General features: G+C 34.6%; 1 protein-coding gene across 1 annotated transcript; it reads right to left on the bottom strand.

The window, feature by feature from the left end:
- Positions 1 to 6,971: 6,971 nt before the first annotated feature.
- Positions 6,972 to 12,315, bottom strand: LOC133321798 (ras-related and estrogen-regulated growth inhibitor-like; the record flags this gene model as incomplete). The annotated part of the gene is made up of 3 exons (XM_061530872.1): positions 6,972 to 7,376; positions 11,549 to 11,622; positions 12,259 to 12,315. Coding segments are annotated over 3 exons (536 nt in total), but the record flags the coding sequence as incomplete, so codon positions are not given.
- Between the last annotated feature and the right edge of the window lie 8,838 nt (positions 12,316 to 21,153).

Genomic DNA, 21,153 nt, shown 5'->3' with positions numbered 1-21,153 from the left:
CATTCGCAATTAATAATAATTTTCCTTATGAATCGAAAAAAAAACCTATTAAGTAATTCTAATGCAAATTCATTGCAGTTTTTTTAAGTGAAAGTTTGATGTCTGAGAGTTCAATTATTTGTTTTGAATGATGCAGTTGTGAAGCAACAACAACAACAGCAACACAAACTGACACATTCAACACCTTGTCATTTGTAATTTTTGTCTAACGGAAAGGTACTGAATTTATTGCATACAAATTAATATTTTTTCCATATTGAACAATTTTAAATATTACAATAATAATAATTGTGAATATTTAATTTGAAATCTGTTGCACATGGTATTTCACACGAATAGGTGAATTATTTTAAAACCGATATTGGAAGTGGATATTCTTAAAGTTACAATGGTTTCTAAGTTGACTGTGTCCGACATGGCAACTCTATTTAATGACTTATTTTTTTTTTTAGTTTTAGACACAGAATTGTGTCTGAAAATTCTAGATTTTTGCTAAAAAGGGAAAAAAGAAATTATATGTTGTATAAGAAATAATCCAATTTATTTCTAATTCAAGTTAAAATAAATCTTTAAAATAAATCTTGTTTTTGCAAAATAGTCAGGCTTAATCCCAGTTTGTTGTTTATATAAAAAACAACTATTTATTAGTGGGGAATGTATGGCATTGTCCGCCGAGGGGTAAGGCAGGGAAGACTATAGTTTCGGATCTCTTCGTGGTCAAGAAGTCAGGCGCCAACGAAACGAACTTCTCATTGGGGTCGTATCGCTGGTAATTTAAGAACTTCGAATTGTCACAAGAGACATTTGGGTTTGAAAGGTTTTTTGTAAAGAAGCTATTAATAGCTTCTGGGGAGAATATCCCAACAAAAAACTAAGGGAACTGATGAGGATCAGTGGCGAGATCCGAAACTATAGTCTTCCCTGCCTTACCCCTCGGCGGACAATGTCATACATTCCCCACTAATAAATAGTTGTTTTTTATAAAAACAACAAACTGGGATTAAGCCTGACTATTTTGCAAAAACAAAATACAAATGGTATCCCAAATAACCCGCCAACACTACTGAAATTTAAAATAAATCAATAAGTAAATTTAGCACTGTGTGAGTGTGTAAATATTTATGTATTAATTAAAAAAAAGAAAAATTATAATTTATTTACAATTTACCGAATTGAAATTCCATTAAATATCGATCACATTAAATTGTAAATATTTGACTTAATGGCTGAATGAAAACGCAGCTGAGTTTCAATCCACAACAATTTGAAATATTTATTGATATTTACTTGGGAGATTGACGGTTCTTTTTTTTTGTCGAGTGGTCAGCACACGAGTTTTGGATTTGGTTTTTTTTCATCATCTTATTGTTGTTGACGTTTGGTGTGTCAACAGCGATTATTTTGTTTTTAAAACTAAATAAATATTTAATTATTTATTTTATTTTGAAGTAGTTTTGGTTTTTCGTCAGCCACTATGGTTACACAGTGTTTTGAACTGATAGCAAAAAAAAAAAAAAAAAATTATAAACCAGTGAGCGGAGCAGTATAGTCATACGGGGCCGACCATACGAAACCCTACAACCTACAACTACCACGGAACTCTAACTTTCTGCGGATTTTTATTCCGAGCCTGGGCAATATTTCTTTATATTTGCACTCTTTTTACCGATTATAGATCAACAACACCAATTTCTAAGCCTAGCATATTTTCCAAAAATTTTTTCTTGAAGTGATTTTTTATGCCATAAAATAAAAAATTTGTCACTTTAGGTTTTGGTTGATTTGATCCTCGATATTGACCGATCATCATCTAAACAGGCGCTCTAAGTATTTGGTCAGATCCCCTTCACCATGTAAAATATGCGATGATCTGCATATAATAATTGCCTCTAGAGCAACTAGAAAATCTGACAAAATTAAAGTTTTCTGTTCATTGCACACCCTGAATGAAATCTCAACTTCATCGAAAAGTATAAGCGTCGTCCTTGACCATAATCGGAACTTCATGTACAATTTCAAAACGATCAACGCGACATTTCCGTCCTCCAATGGAGTAATAGTAATACTATGCACATAGTCACCTTTACCTATAAATTTGAAGGTCAGCAACTCCTCATGATATACTATCAATTTCTAGGGTATATGTCCTTCAGGAGCAAGTATATACGCCCCAGAATAAAAATTTTGTAATTTTTCACACAAAAAGTCAGGGTCCATTTGACCAGCTAAATATTGACCGATCTTTATCAAAACAGGCATGCTTATCCTTAGGCCCGATCCCCTTCTCCATGTAAAATTTCACAATGTTCGAACCATAACTGCGGCATCTGGAGCGGCCAGAAAAACCGACAAAAATTTAGTGTTTGGTCCATATCATCCCCTAAATATTAACCGATCTTTACCAAAAACAAAAGAGGTCTTCATTGGCCAGAACCCATCCTACATGCAAAATTTCGTGAAGATTAGTCCATAACTGTGGCCTGTATCGTGTTTACAAATTATAATGGACAGACGGACGGATGGACACACATGTCTAGATCGAATCAGCTAGACGAGATATGACGATCAGTATACTTAAAGGTGGGTCTAGGACCAATATTTCGCGGCGTTACAAACTTTTGGGGCTGCACAAAGCTATAATACCCTGACAACATAGTTGTGTAGGGTATAATAATAACCGCCCCCTTTTTTGGGAAGTCCCCTTATAATCCCCTTTATATATTAAAATAGTTATCTAATTTGTTCCGCGTTTTGGGTTTTGTTCAACGACTCTGTTGTAATCATCTCACCTGTGGGGGACATCGGGATAAAAACTAGAACGTAAGGTTCGATAATGAACTATAGCCCGCAATTAGGTCTAGCCCCATATAAATATTCCTACAGATTTTTGGTACTTTTAATATTTAGCGTAAAGAAATGTATTTTGATGCAAAAATGTTAGTTTCGAAATAGATGTATATCAGTTCTTACTTAGGCATACCACCTCATATAATGATAACTACAAATGTTCGGTAATTCCTACACGATGTAATAAACATTGGCCACGCCAGGACAGCCTCCAGCGACGTACTCATACCCTTTTTCTGCAATCCTAATTTTCACATTGAAACAGCAGCTTCCGCCATAATGTATTTGGTGTACATTATGGTTTACATAATCTGTTTGTAGAAATGTCTGTATAGGTCCACGTTTTGGTATGTTCCCTATATCGGCCCGGTCGAACTTAACGCTTTTTCACTTGTTAAATTTTAAAAATCATAAAAAAATCTACCACCATGATATTGGTGGTCGTTGAACAGTTCACAAAAATGATTTTTTTACGCAATTTTTCAATTTTTTTTATTTTCTCATACCCACTGTTGGTCAACATTTGCCCACAGTAGTCGCAACTCAAAGCTTCTTAACGTTGTTAAGATGTTTGTTAGCGGCCACCATTTATCTTCAGCCATGATATGGCGTTTTATAATCGTTTAACGATATTTACTTATCCAATATTGTACTTAATTTTCGTCTACGACAGTTTAGAAGTGTCTAAATGCGTTTATGCCAACAAGTTATTTAAGCCTGGCTAAGACTTGGATTTTTTTAAAATATTTTTTTGTAGTCTAAAGCTTTCGTTAGCAGTATGTGAGGCGTGGATTTTTTACAAAATATTTTCTCAAGAAGTATATGAAGTGTTGATTTAAAGAAAAAAATTATTTTTTCAAGGAATGTATGAGGTGTAAATTTAAAAAAAAATATATATGTATATATATATATATATATATTTTCAAGGAATATATCCTCATATATTCCTTGAAAAATATTTTGTAAAAAATCCACGCCTCATATATTCCTTAAAAATATTTTTTGTTTTATTTTTAAATTCATTTATATTTTTTGTAGTCTGACGAAGTTGTGGATTTTTATACCCTTCACAACTATGTTGTCAGGGTATTATAGCTTTGTGCAACCCCTAGAGTTGGTAACGCCGAGAAATATTCGTCCTATACCCACCTTTTAGTATACCGATCTTCATATCTCGACTAGCTGAGTCAATATAGACATGTGTGTCCGTCCGTCTGTCCATTATAATTTGTAAACACGATACAGGCCACAGTTATGGACCAATCTTCACGAAATTTAGCATGTAGATGGGTTCCAGCCAATGAAGACCCCTATTATTTTTGGTAAAGATCGGATAATATTTAGGGGATGGAATGGGCCAAATACATAATTTTTTTTTGGTTTTTCTGGTCGCTCCAGAGGCCGCAAATGTGACCCAAACATCGCGAATTTTTACATGGAGAAGGTGATCGGGCCAAAGAATAAGCATGCCTGTTTTCATAAACATCAGTCAATATTTAGCGGGTCAAATGGATCCAGACTTTTGTGTGAAAATGACAAAATTTGTATTCTATATCGTATATAGTTACTCCTGAAGGACATAGACCCGATAAGTTGATAGTATATCCAAGAGGAGTGGTTGGCCTTTAAATTGATACCAATTATATTGCCTTATGTACTCACGTAAATATTTTCAGGAGCTTACGTATTCATATATTATTTAGTAAACCATTACCACACTGCAGAGCGGAATTATAGCGGTGATCGTTTTGAAATGTTCCATGAGGTTCCAGCTATGGTCCAGAACAACGCCCATACATTTCGATGATGATCAGATACTAATTTTGGGATGAAGTGGAACGAATACTTAGTTTTTATATGTTTTTTTTTTTTTTTTGCTGTTGATCTCTAATCGGGCAAGAGGGTGCAATTATCACGAAATATTGCCCAGACTCGGAATAAAAATCCGCAGAATGTTAGAGTTTTGTGGTAGTTGTGTAGGGTATTGTATGGTCGGCTCCGTCCGACTATACTGCTCTGATCACTGGTTTAAAAAATATTTGTTGTAGTCTAACGATGGCATGGATTTTTTTAAATAAAAGCTTGCTGTGTTCTAACGAAGACGTCGATTTTTAAACATTTTTTGTTAGTCTAACAAAGACCATGTTACTTTTTTTGTAGTAAAAAAAATATTTTTTGTACTCTAACGAATGCGTGGACTTAAAAAAATTAGGAATATGTAAGGCGTGAATTTCAGATATAGATTTAAAAAGGTATATATATTTTTATAGAATTCATGCGGCGCAGATAAAAGAATAAGGAATATGTATGGCGTACATTTTTAAAAAAAAAATTAAAGGAATTCATTAGGTGTGGATTAAAAAAAATAGTTTTAAGGCGTCCTTCCCTTTCCTTCGCCAAGACTCTCTGCCCATCCCAGTAGAAAGTGTCTTGCTGACAACATCAACGAATCGTGTAAGACAATGGCAATTCCATGAAGACACTTGCAGACAACAACGTGAAATCGTTGACGAAATGTTCACACAAGTGTCGCAGTATTCATGCAAGACAACTTGGGCGACAGGGTAAGCGATATTGTCGTTGACAACAACTTCGGCGACTAAACTATGCATAGAATCACTTTCTGAGGCGATGTATGCATGTCCGCCCGTCTGTACGCCTGTCCGTCTGTAGATTTTAAATTGTAAACAAAGTACAGGTCGCATTTTTGATCCGAATTGGATGCATTTTGGCACAGGTCACTTATTTGGCCCAAGGACGAACCCTATTGAAATTGGAAAAAATCGGTTGAGATTTAGATATATATCCCATATATATTTTCGTCCGATTTAACGTAAATGGTGTACCAAAGTCCCTATATATCTTTTGATTTGCACGAAATTTGGCATAGAGTACTGAATTAGGTCCACAATGTGATGTGTGCCAGGTTTCGAGAAAATCGGTTCAGATTAGGATATAGCTCCCATAAATATTTTCGTCCGATTAAACGTAAATGGTGTACCAAAGTCCCTATATATCTTTCAATTTGCACGAAATTTGGCACAGCGTACTCAATTAGGTCTAGAATGGTGTGTGTTAAGTTTCCTGAAAATCGGTCCAGATTTCGATATAGCTTTTATATGTATTTCCGTCCGATTTTTAGTAAATGGTCCATCAAACTACTCATGTTTATCCAATCGAACACCCGGATTGATATTTGCTTTAAATTGATTTACATAATTTTGTTCCATTGTTAGAAACAACTCTATATCTGACCAAATGAAAAAATTAGTATAGGTTGAAGAATATCGTGTTTATGGATCCATTTTCATGTTAATGGTCGTTCAAAAATGTGACGTCTTTTAGGATTCATCTGTTGAATATACCCAAAGTGGTGAAGGATATCGAATAGTCGGCGGCCCCGTCCGACTTTATTACTTTCCTTACTGGTATATATTTTCGGAAAGAATTTTCTATTTGTTTCTGTCAATATTTCATAGTACACTCGATTCAGACTAGTTTTGTTTTGTTTTCATATTTCGAGAAGCATGACATTTTCGATGACATATCATGTGTTTAGTCATGAATGACAATTCCATAAACTTCGTCAACGAAATTGTCATGCAAGAGAATATTTTCTACACACACTAGTGTATGTACATACATATGTATTGCTTTACAGACCGTTGCTACGCTTTGCTAACAGCAAAGTGGAAACCCAACATACCTCCTGATACAATGTTAAAAAAATAATAAAAGCTTTTATGTAAATCAAAAGCTTTTCTGTTGGTAACATATACGGACATTTGTGCTAAAGCCATTTTAAAGTTGTATGGCCGTTAACAAATTTATATTTTAAAATAAAAAAAAAAAACAATAAAAAATAATATTTTTTTATTTTTCTCAAAATAAAAATTTACTTTATTACAAAAAAAAATGTACAAAAAAGTTTATTTAGAAAATAAAAAAAAATTAACTAATATCAACAATAAATATTTTTTTTCTTTTTGTTTATTATTTAATGAGCATTTTTGTATTATTTTTATAATCTTAAATTCATAACAAATCAAGTCTTTGCCTTTTTTGGTGTGGTGGGAGGATGTGAGTGGTTGACTGAGAGTGAGAACGAGAAAATGAGGCTTCTTCTATTCTTTGGGTAAATTACTGTCACTCTTCCCCCGACTATAGGGTCGTGAACTACCCAACATACGTTCCAAGAGACTCTGTTTTGATTTACGTTTGGATGCCACTACCTCCTTGCACAAGTCCATAAACACCTCGGCCACCTGGTCAACATGATCGGCTGCGGAAACTTCACTAAATTTACACTCGAAATCTTTGGCCAAAATTTCCCCCTCATCACGACTGACCTGACGTAAATGCACCATATCGACTTTGTTGGCGACCAACTGGACCGGTGTATCCGATTGTAGATCTGATTTGGCACGTCTTATATAATTGAAACTATTGCGATCGGTAATGGAATAGACTAGCAGCAAACCATCGGCCCATTGTACCAGCTCAGCAGCATTGGGAAATTCGTCATCAGCCTGTCAGCAAAAAAGAAGTGGAAGAAAGAAAAAAATATGAGTTTTTATTTTGCACATGACATCATGTCGCCACAAATGGGGTTAAGGTTAAAGGGTGAATAAAATAAAAAAACGGAACACTTAAATATGTGTAAGGGCACACATATACACACAGACACATCGTGTTTTTGTTTGCTCACTTTATTCCAAACGAACAATTTGTTTGCCGTGTCAACACATCCGGCCTTGGAAAGGACATAACACATGGATAAAAGGAAAGTGATGATATATATTTATCATTTTTAACAATATAGCAGTGATGGCGATATGTTGCGATTTTTAATTATAAAAATAAAATAATAAGGCGTATACTTAACGGCACTAGTTATACGCACCAGAGGCCAACAAATGTTTGACATACTGTGTGGATTAAGAAATTATTTTTTTTAAGATTTTTTTCAGAAATATTTATTTTAAATAATATATACTATATATTAAAAAGTATTTTTTAAGAAAAATATAGGGAGATATATTTTTGAAGAATATTTTTAAGAAATATATAAGTCGTGTATTTAAAAAAAATTTTTTTGAAGAGTACCTAAACGCATATTTTTTTATTTTTTTTTATGAAAATCTAAGGCATGGATTTTTAAATGGGAATATTTAAACAAATGTTTTTTAAGAAAACCTAAACAATTTTTTTTAATAAAATCCCAAGGTGTGAATAAAAAAAAAATTTATAAAAACATCCTTTCTGAACAGACCCACATTGTTTAAAGTGGTGTTGTTGTTGTTGTTGTTAATTTTAATGGTTATCTAGGTGTATACATGTAAAAGTCGATGTCACTGAAAATGTGTGGTCAACTGACAATATCCTGACATAAAAATAAAAATTGTGACACACATACAATCAAATGAACTCATACGAAATGAGAATAATGAAAGTGTTAATTGTTGCAAAGGACCTTGCTACAAATATTTGCAGTATCAACATGAGGTAAATTAATATAATTGTGAAGTCAGCAAAATAAATATGTAACCTTGGAACGAAGAGGGATTCTTGTGAGGCGACAGATAATTATGAATAAAACCAGTAAGGAAAGTTGTAAAGTCGGACTGGGCCGACTATACGATACCCTTCACCACTTGTGTATTAAATCGGACGAAATTATATATCTGAGCTATATCTAATTCTGAACGGATTTTAACGAAACTTAGCACACATGTTTCTAGACTTAATTCCGTACTCTGTGCCAAATATCGTGCAAATCAAAAGATATGTAAGGATTTTGGTACACTATTTACAAAAATCGGACGAAAATATATACGGAAGCTATATCTAAATCTAAACCGATTTTCACGAAACTTAGCACACACCATTCTAGACTTAATTGAGTACGCTATACCAAATTTCGTGCAAATCCAAGGATATATAGAGACATTGGTGTACAATTTACATAAAATCGGACGAAACTATATATGGGAGCTATATCTAAATCTGAACCGATTTTGTCAAATTTCAATAGGGTTCGTCATTGGGCCAAATAAGTGACCTATGCCAACTTTCATCCAAATCGGATCATAAATGCGACCTGTATTTCGTTTACAATTTAACATTAACAGAGGGACGGACGGACATGCATAAATCGACATAGAAAGTGATTCAATGCATATTCTCAAAAGGAACCATGTGTCTATCTCTTTTCTTTTTGCCTGTTACAAACATATGCACAAAGACATAATACCCTGTACCACAGTTTGGTGAGGGGTATAAAAATCAATATCTCCTTAAAAAATATTTTTGAAAAATCCACGCCTCTGTCTACTCCTTAAAAATATTTTTAAACCAGTGAGCGGAGCAGAATAGTCGGATAGGGTCGACCATATGATACCCTACACAACTTCCACGAAACTATAACTTTCTGTGGTTTTATATTCTGAGCTTGGGTAATATTTTGCAATATTTGCACCCTCTTGACCGTATAGAGGTCACCAAATAGTACTAATACTCAGTACAGCCCGTCTAATTACTTGTCCAGATTCCTTTCACCGTGGGTTGTGTAGTGATGTTCGGCTTTCATTTGTGGCCCATAGATCAACTCAAAAAAAAAAAAAAAAAAAAAATAAGTTTTCGGTCCACTTCATCCCAATATTATTATCTGATCATCTCGGAAATTTATAGGCGTTGTCCTCGACCATACCTGGATCCTCATGGAAAATTTCAAAGCGATCAGCGCTATATTTTCGCCCTCTAGTGTGGTAATGGGTTTATAATAGTACATATATGAATACGTAAGGCCAACCACTCCTCTTGGATATACTACCAACTTCTCGGGTCTATCTATGTACTTCAGGATCAAATATATACGCTGTAGAATATAAATTTTGTCATTTTTCACACAAAATGTGTCATTAAAATAGGCATGCTTATTTTTGGCCCGATCTCCTTCTCCATATACAATTTCGTGATGTTCGAGCCATAATTGCGGCCTCTGCTGCGACCAGAAAAATCGAAAAAAATAACTATTTGGTCCATTTTATCCCCTAAATATTAACCGATCTTTACCAAAACAAATAGGGGTCTTCATTGTCCCACATGCAAAATTTCGTGAAGATTGGTCCATAACTGTGGCCTGTATCGTATTTACAAATTATAATGGACAGACGGATACACATGTCTAGATCGACTCAGCTAGTCGAGATATGACGATCGGTATACTTAAAGGTAGGTGTAGGACCAATATTTCTTGTCGTTACAAACTCTTGGGGCTGCACAAAGCTATAATATCCTGACAAAATAGTTGTGTAGGGTATAATAAATTGTCGGTCCATTTCTTCCCAAAATTATTATCTGATCATCATCGGTCCTTGACCATTACTGGAATCTCATGGAAAATTTCAAAGCGATCAGAGCTATATTTCCGCCTTCTAGTGTGGTAATGGGTTACTAAATAATATCTCAGTACGTAAACACATGTAAATATTTAAGTGTAACTCCCACATCCAAGTACATACGACAATATAATTGGCATAACTTTAAAGGTCACCATTCCTCTTGGATATACTGGCAACTTCTCGGGTCTATGTCCTTCAGGGGTAAATATATACGCTACAGAATACAATGTTTGTCATTTTTCACACAAAAGTCAGGGTCCATTTGACCAGCTAAAGATTGACCAATCTTTATCAAAGCAGGTCTAATTATTCTTTGGCCCGATTCCCTTCTCCATGTAAAAATTTGCGATGTTTGGGTCATAAATGCGCCCTATGGAGCGACCAGAAAATCAGACAAAAATCAAGTTTTTGGACCATTTCATCCCCTAAATATTAACCGATCTTTACCAAAAACAATAGGGGTCTTTATTGGCCAGAACCCATCATACATGTAAAATTTCGTGAAGATTGGTCCATAACGGTGCCTGCACCGTATTTACAAATTATAATGGATAGACGGACGGACGCACACACATGTCTAGATCGACTCAGTCGAGATATGAAAATCGGTATACTTAAAGGGGGGTCTAGGACCAATATTTCGCTGCGTTACAAACTCTTAGGGCTGCATAAAGCTATAATACCGTGACAACATAGTTGTGCAGGGTATATAAATCCTATCTACTCATTAAAAAAATATTTGAAAAAAAATATGTTTTTAAGTTACTACATGCTAATTATTTTTAATTATTTTTTATTGTTATTTTTATTATTTTTAAGAAATTCACTGCTTCAGCAAGCTGCAATTTTGTAAATGGTGTAAAATTCGAATTACTTAATTTCCAAAACCTACCCTATCTTCCACCCCTCTAACATCGCCTATTAAATTCCTGGAAATACATAGTTAATACTGAAAAAAATATAATTGAAAATTCCACACCACCTGTTTCTCATTAATTTTTTGTCATTTAAATTAAAATTAACTCACGCACAATAGTTAATTAAAATGCCATTTTCATAAACGGCCACTATCAATGAACTAATTTAACGGATTTATGGCCTCCAACTTAACTACTTAAAAAATGTGTACGGCACAGTAATAATTATTCACCCTCCTCCAAATAGCCTCGATTAGGTTACCCATGGTAACAAGGAATTTAGTAATACACACATACACATTGTGTGTGTGTATTTATTTATAATAAAGGGCGCCAATGGTGTTGATATATTAGACACACACACATTCATATCCTGCTTACCTTGGGACATGTGTCGAGTAATTCAAACAGCACCGGTTCACCATCAACCAAAGCTTCATGTTTGTATCGATTTTCTGGAATTAGTAACGCAATCCGGTCATGGAATAAATAAATACAAAAAATGTTTATTACATAAATAAATATTACATAGATTATTATAAAAATAGAAAACGATGGAGAGATATTCGTCATAAATCCGCAGTAGCAAAAAAATAAACAAAGTTAGCTGCAACAGCAGTTATGGGGGTAAAAGAGATGCAGGACATGCGAAATAATTTGCACACAGAATTGAAAACAAAACCAAAAACAAAAAAACAGGTGAAGCGAAAAAAATCCAATGGAGGTTTCTTGAAGCGAGAGGCGCCTCATACATGTCACTTAGGGAATATTAAAAAAAAAAATAAACAGAATAAAAACGAAATAATTGTCACGTAAACTCGTGACATTTGCCCACACATCGTTAGCACACACACATACAATATTTAACGTAAATTTTAAATTCTTGTTAGTGGCATACTTTACATACATTGCATTTTTTAAAGGACATAACATTTTGTGATAAAAAATTCTATAAAATTTTTAGAGCTTGCAAGCGACATTAAAAACACGACTTTATGGGTTAACAATTTCAAAAGCCTTTTAGTAAACACTTTTTATTTCTTCAGCTTAAGCGTGACGATGTTATGGAGAAATTGTTTCGATTGGCCCACCTGTTTGATGATCATATTCGCCTATATAACGTTTGGTTAGAAATCGAACAATAAGAGCTGGAAAGATGGTAAAAGAAGTAGGGATGATAAGTATTTTTGAAATGAAATAACGAACTGTTGGTGAGGATGTAATAATTATTTTTTTATATAAAAAAGGTGGATTTTTAATAATATTTTTTCAACGAAAAGAGTTGATTATTTGAAGACATTTTTTTTGGATTTCTCAAAAATATTTTGAAAAATCGTGATGTGAATTTTTTAAAAATATTTTTTCAACGACCTTCAGTAGGCGTGAATTTTTTTACAAATATTTTTCATCGACCTATAGGCGTGGATTTGTTTAATAACGTTTTTTAACCATCTTCTACAGGCGCGGATTTGTTAAATATTTTTTTTCAGGGTCTATACTATATAAACAAATTTCTATTTTCTAAATTTTAAACCAAACCGGACGGGCCGACTATATGATACCCTTCACCACATTGGGTATATTCAACAGATGCATTCTAACATAACATGATCTATATATATATATATGTGTGAACCGACTTAGATCAATCCATAAACATGTCATTCTGTAACTAAACTCTTCATTTGGATAGATAGAGAATGAGACAAAATTATGTAAATCGATTTGAAGCAAATTCCAATCGGACACTCGTTGATTATTTGAAACCCAATAAACATGAAATCGGTCGAATATATGGGCTATGTCAGCATTTCTACATTTCTACGAAAAGCATTTACGTCAATCTATACTCCATTTTGTATGTTGTGCAAAATTTCGCGTCAATATGACAAACATGAACTATATCTAAATCTGAACCGATTTTCACGAAATATAACACACATCGTTCTAGGCTTAATTCAGTACGCTATGCCAAATTTCGTGCAAATCAAAGGATACATAGGGATTTGGTGAACCGTTTACATAAAATCGGACGAAAATATATATGGGCTATATCAAAATCTGAACCGATTTTCCCGAAACTTACCACTCATCATTCTAGGTTTAATTCAGTACGCTATGCCGAATTTCGTGCAAATCGAAGGATATATAGGGACTTTATGGCACCGTTTACATAAAATCGGACGAAAATGTATACGGGCTATATCAAAATTTGAACCAATTTTCCCGAAACTTACCACTCATCATTCTAGACTCAATTCAGTACGCTATGCCAAATTTCGTGCAAATCGAAGGATATATAGTGACTTTGGTGTACTATTTGCCTAAAATCGGACGATAATATATAAGGGAGCTATATCTAAATCCTAACCGATTTTCTCGAAATTCGCCACACATTGTTCTATACTAAATTCAGAACGCTATGCCAAATTTCGTGCAAATCGTAGGATATATAGGGACTGCACCGTTTACATAAAATCGGACGAAAATATATATGGGAGCTATATCTAAAGCTGAACCGATTTTCACGAAATTCGACACACACTGATCTATACTTAATTTAGTACGCTGTGCCAAATTTCGTGCAAATCGAAAGATATATAGGCACTTTGGTGCACCATTTACCTTAAATCAAACGAAAATGTATATGGGAGCTATATCTAAATCTGAACCGATTTTTCCCAATTTCAATAGGGTTCGTCCTTGGGCCAATAAATGAGCTGTGCCAAATTTCATCCAATTCGGATCATAAATGCGACCTGTACTTTGTTTACAATTTAACATGGACAGACAGACGGACCGACGGACATGCATAAATCGACTTAGAAAGTGATTCTATACATCGACGCCTCCGAACCATAGTATGCTAAGTCTGAAAAGTGAGTTTTTCAGTAGAAGCTTTCAAAGTATGGAAGTTTCTTTTATCGTACGTGCCATGCTAGGTACATTTTTGCTTATAACTTTGGTTTGGATTGGCCAATGATTACCAAAATTTCAGTGAATTTAGATTAAGGACCGTAGTATCTAAAAACATAAAGAACTTTAAAACATGCTAAGTCGACTTAGCATACAATGGTTCGGAGGCGTCGACATATTCTCAAAAGGAACCATGGGTTTATCTCGTTTCCTTTTGCCTGTCACAAACATATGCACAAAGACATAATACCCTGTACCACAGTGTGGTGAAGGGTATAAGGTTATATAGGGACCCAAAGTTACGCCGATTATTACATAATATTGCACAACGTGCCGATGTTAGAGCAGTCTAACCAAGTTTTGTTTAAATCGGTTCAGATGTGGATATAGCTCCTATATAGGTTAATGGTCCTTCAAAACTGTGAAGTCTGTTAAGATGCATCTGTTTAATATACCCATAGTGGTGATGGTGGTACCATATAGTCAGCACCGTCCGACTTTACTACTTTCCATACTGTTTGCATTTATTCGCTTCATTTTTGTTGACCTAAATTCCGGCAAAATGACTAACCCCACCCAATGACCCTCGTAAGCATATAAATTAACAACGACAAGAACACCACCAGAAAAAATGAGGTCAACTAAATACTGGGTAATAAAGGAGTAAAAAATACAACAACAACGAAAAAAATGACAAAGTAACAGCAGACGGCGACGTCTGGTTCGAAAGAGAAAACAACAATTGGAAAAAATGCACATTGCCAAGTTTGAAAAAAAAAAACACCACACAAAATGTGCAAATCGGGCCCACGACAATCCCACACTCGCTCAAACTCATACACATACACATCTACAGCAACAATGTAAAAAAAATGGTAACTACTACTTAGTTAGTTGGCCTTATCCAGGCGAGAGTTGTAAAAACTTTGCTTAGAAACAATCATGTTAACAATATTGAAGTTTCCCATGAGACCATTTCAGACACCATGACCACCTACCCTCTTCCACATGTTCATGGAGCGGGGATCCATCAGCGTTAGGTATGCACCTTATTGTTGCGTGTTCGATGGCAACATTGTATGTTTACACGCTACATTGTTTCATGTTGTTTTTTCTTTTTGTAAAGGGGTTGTTGCAATATTTGCGACACCGGTCAAGGGGACAACCAACCCCTGACCGGCTTGCCGACATGCATTCAATTTCAATTTTTTAAAGTGACATTTGAAGGCACCGGTCACGTTTGTTATTTTTTTGTCCTGCTGACACCTGATTGCATGAGGACACTATTCACATACACTTGCCGGGCCCATGTTACTTGCAACATTATTTCGGTGTGTGTGTGGTTATATTTATAAGAAAAAAGTGTATGCGCGGCAACCATCCCCCTCTCGCTTTGTTATGAAAATTTCTATTTGTAAAGCTATTTTCTAACTGTCGAGTTGGCTAATTCTATTTATATTTACACATTAAGATTTTTCACCCTATATAAGGCACATTGCCGAGAATAGTTTATAGCTTAGGGCGACGGAAATGTCCATTATGTTGATGGCCATAACTAATTAAGTCCCACGCGAATCGTATTTGTCATAAATTATTTTTTTTATTAAAGATTTATTTATTATCGTCCTACGCATTCCGGATCAACATATGGATGAGAAACAATCCTGACAGGTCCTGGCGAATAGGAAGTGGAATAACAAGAAAAGCCGGGAAATGCTTAAAAATGTTTACAATTTTAAGAGGATTTAAAAAACATAATTTTTTAACAAATAATAATATTTTTTAAACATTATTTTTTCAAGTAACTGTAAGGTTTAATTTTTTAAACAATATTATTTAAAGGTACCAATAAAGCGTGGATTTGTAAAGAATATTTTTCGGTGTCCCAATAAGGCGTGGATTTTTTTAAACAATATTTTATCGGGGTCCCAACAAGGCGTGGATTTTTTAAAGAATATTTTTTCGGGGTCCCAATAAGGCGTGGACTTTTTAAAGAATATTTTTTTCAAGGTACCAATAAGGCGTGGATTTTTTAAAGAATATTTTTTTCAAGGTACCGAAAATATAGCGCTGATTGGATTTAATAAGGTGTTGATTTTTTTCCAAGTGCCAATAAATCGGGGATTTTTTAAAGAATATTTTTTCAAAGTGCCAATAAGTCGGGATTTTTTAAAGAATATTTTTCGCAGTCCCAATAAGGCGTGGATTTTTATACCCTACACAACTATGTTGTCAAGGTATTATAGCTTTCTGCAGCCCCAAGAGTTTGTAACGCCGCGAAATATTCTCGAAATTTTACATGTAGAAGGGGATCGGGCCTGTTTTCATAAAGATCTGTCAGTATATGATCCTGAAAACATTTGTATTCTCTAGCGTATAGATTTAATCCTGATTGGCCCCAGACCCACCTTTAAGTCATATCTCGACTAGCTGAGTCGATCTAGACATGTGTGTCCGTCCGGCCACAGGCCACAATTATGGACCAATCTTCACGATAATTTGCCTGTAGGATGGGTTCGGACCAATGCAGACCTCTATTGTTTTTTGGTAAATATCGGTTAATATTTAGGTGATGAAATGGACCAAATATTTAATTTTTGTCGCTTTTTCTGGTCGCTCCAGAGGTCGCAATTATTGCCCGAACATCGTGAAATTTTACATGTAGAAGGGGAATAACCATGCATGTTTTAATAAAGATCGGTCCATATTTAGCGGGTCAAATGGGCCCGGACTTTTGTGTGAAAAATTACAAAATTTGTATTCTATGGCGTATAGATTTACCCCTGATGGATGTCGACCCAAGAAGTTGATAGTATATCCAAGAGGAGGGGTTGACCTTTAAATTTAAATATTATAAGTGCTTACATATTCATATATTATTTAGTAACCCATTACTACACTCGAAGGCGAAAATATAGCGCTGATCGCTGTGAAATGTTCCATAAGGTTCCAGTGCCTAGAGTTTTCGGAGATGATGGGATAATAATTTTGGGATGAAGTGAACCGAAAACATAAGTTTTTGTTTTTTCGAGACGATCTATAGGTCACAATAATTGTCGCTCTAGAGGGCGCAATTATGGTCCGAACATCGCGAAACTTTACATGGAGAAGGAGATCGGACCAAAGAATAAGCATACCTGTTTTGATAAAGATCGGTCAATATTTAGCGGGACAAATGGATCCTGACTTTTGTGTGAAAAATTACAACATTTGTATTCTATAGCGTATAGATTTAATCCTGAAGGGCATAGACCCGAGAAGTTGATAGTACATCTAAGAGGAGTAGTTGGCCTTTAAATTGATACAAATTATAATATCGTATGTACTTGGATGCGGGAGTTACACTTAAATATTTACAAGTGTTTACGTATTCGTATGTTGTTTAGTAACCCATTACCCCACTAGAGGGCGAAAATATAGCGCTGATCCATGAGGATCCTGGTATGGTCAAGAACCACGCCTTTAATTTATGATCAGATAATAATATTGGAATGAGGTGGACCGAAAACTATTTTTTTTTTGTTTTTTTTTTTTCGAGTCGATCTATAGGCTACAATTGAAAGGCGAACATCACAACACCACACACGGTGAAGAGAATCTGGACAAGTAATTAGAGGAGCTGTACTGAATATTAGTAGTATTTATTGAACTCTAGTCGGTCAAGAGGGTGCAACTATAGCGAAATATTGCCCAAGCTCAGAATATAGAACCACAGAAAGTTAGATTTTCGTGGAAGTAGTGTAGGGTATCATGTGGTCGGCCACGTCCGACTATTCTACTCCGCTCACATTTTTTAAATAATATTTTTTCGGAATCCCAATAAGACGTAGATTTGTATACCCTTCACCACACTGTGGTACAGGGTATTATGTCTTTGTGCATATGTTTGTAATAGGCAAAAGGAAACGAGATAGACACATGGAAATTGGGAAAAATCGGTTTAGCTGTAGATATAGCTCCCATATATATTTGCGTCCGATTTTATGTAAATGGTGCACCAAAGTCCCTATATATCCTTCGAAATTTGGCACAACGTACTGAATTAAGTCTAGAACGATGTTTGTTAAATTTCCTGAACATCGGTTCAGATTTAGATTTAGGTCCCATATATATTGCGTCCGATTTTATGTAAATGGTGCACCAAAGTCCCTATATATCCTCCGATTTTCTCGAAATTTTGCAAAGCGTACTGAATTAAGTGTAGAAAGATGTGTGTTAAATTTCGTGAAAATCGGTTCAGATTTAGATATAGCTCCCGTGTATATTTTCGTCCGATTTAAGGTAAATAGTGCACCAAAGTCCCTATATATCCTTTGATTTGCACGAAAATTGGCATAGCGTACTGAATTAAGGCTAGAACAATGTGTGTTAAATTTCGTGAAAATCGGTTCAGATTTAAAAATAACTCCCATATATATTTTCGTCCGATTTAAGGTAAATAGTGCACCAAAGTCCCTATATATCCTTCGATTTGCACGAAATTTGGCACAGCGTACTGAATTAAGTCTAGAACGGTGTGTGTTAAATTTCGGTTCAGATTTAGATATAGCTCCTATAATATTCGTCCGATTTTTTGTAAATGGTGCACCAAAGACCTATATGTACTTCGATTTGCAAGAAATTTGGCTTAGCGTACTAAATTAGGTCTAAAACATGAGTGTTAATTTTCGTGATAATCGGTTCAGATATAGCTCCCATATATATTTTCGTCCGATTTTATGTATATGGTACACCAAAGACTTGTATATCCTTCGATTTGCACGAAATTTGGCACAGCATACTGAATTAAGTCTAGAACGGTGTGTGTTAAATTTCGTGAAAATCGGTTCAGATTTAGATATAGCTCCCGTGTATATTTTCGTCCGATTTAAGGTAAATAGTGCACCAAAGTCCCTATATATCCTTCGATTTGCACGAAATTTGGATTTATAAGTAAATGAAGAACTCAAAATATGGCCGAATGCACAAAATATAGTGAAATATGTTTAACCTAACATGTGATAAGTTTCGATGAAATCGTTTTAGATTTCGATATTTTGCTTTAAATTTATTTACATAATTTTATCCCATTGTAAGAAGCAACTCTATATCTGACCAAAATTTAGTATAGGTTGCAGAATGAAATGTTTAATTTCATGTTAATGGAATCTGTTGAATATACCCAAAGTGGTGAAGGGTATCATATAGTCGGCCCCGTCCGATTTTACTGCTTTCACAACTGGTTTTAAATAAGGCGTGGAATTTTTAAATAATATTTTTTGGGGTCCCAATCCGCCCACGCTTCCCAATGAGGATGGATTTTTTAAAGAATATTTTTTCAAGGCCCCACTAAAGCGTGGATTTTTTAAGGAATATTTTTTTGGGGTCCCAATAAGACGTGGATTTTTTAAATAATATTTTTTTTTGGGTCCCGATAAGGAATATTTTTTCAAGTAGCCCTAACAGGTGTGGCTGTATTTTGCATTTAAAATTGGGTATTTGTAAATCTCTCCAGAAAAAAATATTCCACTCTACCAGATGTTTACATTTTGTTTCATATTATTATAATAATATTCTCTGTTTACATTCATGTAAAAGCCAATCAAATGCCAAAAACCCCCAGGCAATCGAAGAAATTTATTACACATCTACATTGAGTTGTTGAATGGTGGCGCTATTACGCCACCATTGGCGATTAATCTGTCAATCTATGCATTCACGCTTTGCACAGAAACAAAAAAAAAAAAAAAAAACAATAACAATAACAACATAACAGAATTCTAAACTTAAAAATGAGAAAAACAAATTGTGACACTTCACCTCGCTGTTAATTCCAAGCATTAGCCGCCGGTGATTTATAGCCGTCCCTGCTGCATTCTTGTGGATATCATAAAACAATTCTGACACTATTGTGGATCTACTTAAAATTTTTGTTACTTGTCTAGTTGTTGTTGTTGCTGATCTCTCCCCCTCTCTCTTGTCTTTCACACTTCTTGCGATTACAACACCCATTTATGTTTCACTGCCAAATTTCAAGGATGATTCGACGAATAGTGGCATCGCTGATATGGCTAGCGGGTGGCCGGCTGGCTGGCTGGCTGGTTGGCTCGATCGCTGATCTTTCAAATGATAAACATTGGGGTATGTCTGTCCTCCTGTCTGTCTGCCAGTCGGTTTAATGATTATCGCAATAATTACACGTTGCTTTGGTTTTTGGTTATTTCTTTTGGCTTTCTTCCTCGGGTTGTTGTTGTTATTTCTTCGGTGTTCTTACATTCGATGCGATTTGTTTATCTTTTTGAAATTTATTTGAAATGAACACATGATTTTCGTTTGTTTTCAATTCTGCCGATTTTTTCGTTCGTATATTTTGTATTTTGGATAAAGCCAAACAAAAATGTATTGAGGAAGAATGGAAAAATTTATATGCCGATTAATTTTTGTTGAAACTCCAATTTTATTTTTTTTTTTGGAAAATAAGGAATTGGTTTTACGTTGCACATTCAAAATACAAAAAATCAGTCGATACACCGAGGTTGGGGAGGTTTTTTATGTTCTGAGAAAATTGAATACCAGAATAAATATCTAAAATCAAGCGGGACTCAGTGGAACCTTTAAAAAATGCTATAATAAATGCAAGCTTAATATTACCTTAAAAATCGTTGCGTTTTGGATAGCATGAAAAAATATTTTTTAGAAAAAGCCACGCATTTTGGATAGCTTGGAAAAATATTCTTGAGAAAAAGTTACGCCTCTGGATAGCTTGAAAAATATTCTTTGGAAAAAGCTACGCCTTTGGATAGCCTAAAAAAAATTTCTTTAGAAAATCCACGCCTTTGATAACTTTAAAAATATTCTTTAAATAATTCACACCTTTGAAAAAATATTCTTTAGAAAAAGCTACGACTGAAAAAAATATTCTATAGAAAAATCTACGCCTTTGGATAACTTGAAAAAAAATATTCCTTAAAAAACCCACGCCTTTGGATAACTTCGAAAATATTCTTTAAATATCTGCACCGCTCGAATATCTGGATAGCTTGAATAGGTATTCTATAAAATATCCACGCCTTTGGATAGCTGGAAATATA

The sequence above is a fragment of the Musca vetustissima genome, unplaced genomic scaffold (genome assembly GCF_032173495.1).
Source record: "Musca vetustissima isolate MV318-11 ecotype Yass unplaced genomic scaffold, APGP_CSIRO_Mvet_v1 utg360342, whole genome shotgun sequence".
Taxonomy (NCBI): domain Eukaryota; kingdom Metazoa; phylum Arthropoda; class Insecta; order Diptera; family Muscidae; genus Musca; species Musca vetustissima.
The sequence above is the reverse complement of the archived record's forward strand: the minus strand, read 5'-3'. Positions and strand labels throughout refer to the sequence as shown.